Genomic DNA, 1,378 nt, shown 5'->3' with positions numbered 1-1,378 from the left:
GGCGATGAAGGCTCCCACCACCACCGTCACCGTCCTCAGCAGCGCCGGCGATGGCGACGACGAGGACGCCACCAGTCTCGATGACGCCGCCGCTTTCAATGCCGGTGATGCCGCCACCAATTTCGATGCCAATTTCGGTGACGATGATGCCAATGACGCCACCGATGCCGATGCCAATTTCGATGCCGATGACGCCGCCGATGACGATGACACGCCACCAATCAATGCCGGTGACGCCGCCACCAATTTCGATGCCAATTTCGGTGACGATGATGATGATGACACCGCCAATTTCAATGCCGATGACGTCACCGATGCCGATGCCGATTTCGATGCCGATGCCGATTTCGATGCCGATGATGTCGCCACCAATTTCGATGCCGATTTTGGTGACGATGATGATGATGACACCACCAATTTCAATGACGCCTCTGATTTTGATGCCGATGCCAATTTTGATGATGACGCCGCCGATGACGATGCCGATGACGCCGACGATGGCGATGACGATGCCGATTTCAATGCCGATGACACCAATGATGACGATGCCAATGCCGATGACGTCGCTGATGACGATGCCAATGCCAATTTCGATGCTGATGACGCCACCGATGATGATGCCGATTTCAATGCCGATTTCGATGACGATGATGACGGCACCAATTTCGATGACAATGCTGATGCCGATTTCGATGCCGATGATGACGCCAGCAATTTCGATGCCGATGACGCTGATGCCGATTTCGATGCCGACGCCAATTTCCACGACAACGCCAATTTCGATGACGCCGGCGATTTCGCCGCCGCCCCCAACCGTAGATTCGCCGAGCGCCGCACGGTGCGGTAAAGCCGGGCGTAGAGGATGACGATGGTGAGGAGGATGGCGAGGAAGACGGCGACGCAAAAAAAGACGTAACGTTTGGAATAAAGAGGGAGGACGGTGGAACACGCCGGCAGATCCCCCAAACAATTCCCCCCCAAGCCTGGCAACGCCGCCAACTTTCCGCGGCCCCCCCCCACCCCCCCGCCCCCAACGTCCACATCCGGCTTTTCCTGTCCCCTCCCCGCGTCACCCTGGCCTTGGCCATGGTCAAGTGGCGCTCAACGGCGATGGCCAACAAACTCAAGACCGAGGCGGCCAAAGTGAGGAAGACGCCGCCTTCGCGGAGGAACCAGAGCGCCGGCGTGAGCCGGAAGGTGTTGGCGCCGGAGAGGACAGGCGACGCCGGCCAGCAGGTCAGAGAGGGTGAGGTTGCCCAGCAGGTAGAACATGGGCGAGTGGAGTTTTTTGGTTTTCCAGATGGTCACCAGCACCAGCAGGTTCTCCAGCACGATGAAGGCGCACACCAGGAGGAAGAGGAGGCTCTCCGGGCGCAGG

The 1,378-nt window shown here is 58.6% G+C and overlaps 1 protein-coding gene across 1 annotated transcript; it reads right to left on the bottom strand.

Annotated features, from left to right (window-relative positions):
* Positions 1-30: 30 nt before the first annotated feature.
* LOC104461920 (sphingosine 1-phosphate receptor 1-like) lies at positions 31-1,272 on the bottom strand (the record flags this gene model as incomplete). Its single annotated transcript, XM_010073667.1, is given in 4 exon segments — positions 31-731; positions 815-999; positions 1,074-1,218; positions 1,220-1,272. Coding segments are annotated over 4 exon segments (1,084 nt in total), but the record flags the coding sequence as incomplete, so codon positions are not given.
* Positions 1,273-1,378: the final 106 nt, after the last annotated feature.

The sequence above is a fragment of the Pterocles gutturalis genome, unplaced genomic scaffold (genome assembly GCF_000699245.1).
Source record: "Pterocles gutturalis isolate BGI_N339 unplaced genomic scaffold, ASM69924v1 scaffold31277, whole genome shotgun sequence".
NCBI classification, from domain to species: Eukaryota; Metazoa; Chordata; class Aves; order Pterocliformes; family Pteroclidae; genus Pterocles; species Pterocles gutturalis.
The sequence above is the reverse complement of the archived record's forward strand: the minus strand, read 5'-3'. Positions and strand labels throughout refer to the sequence as shown.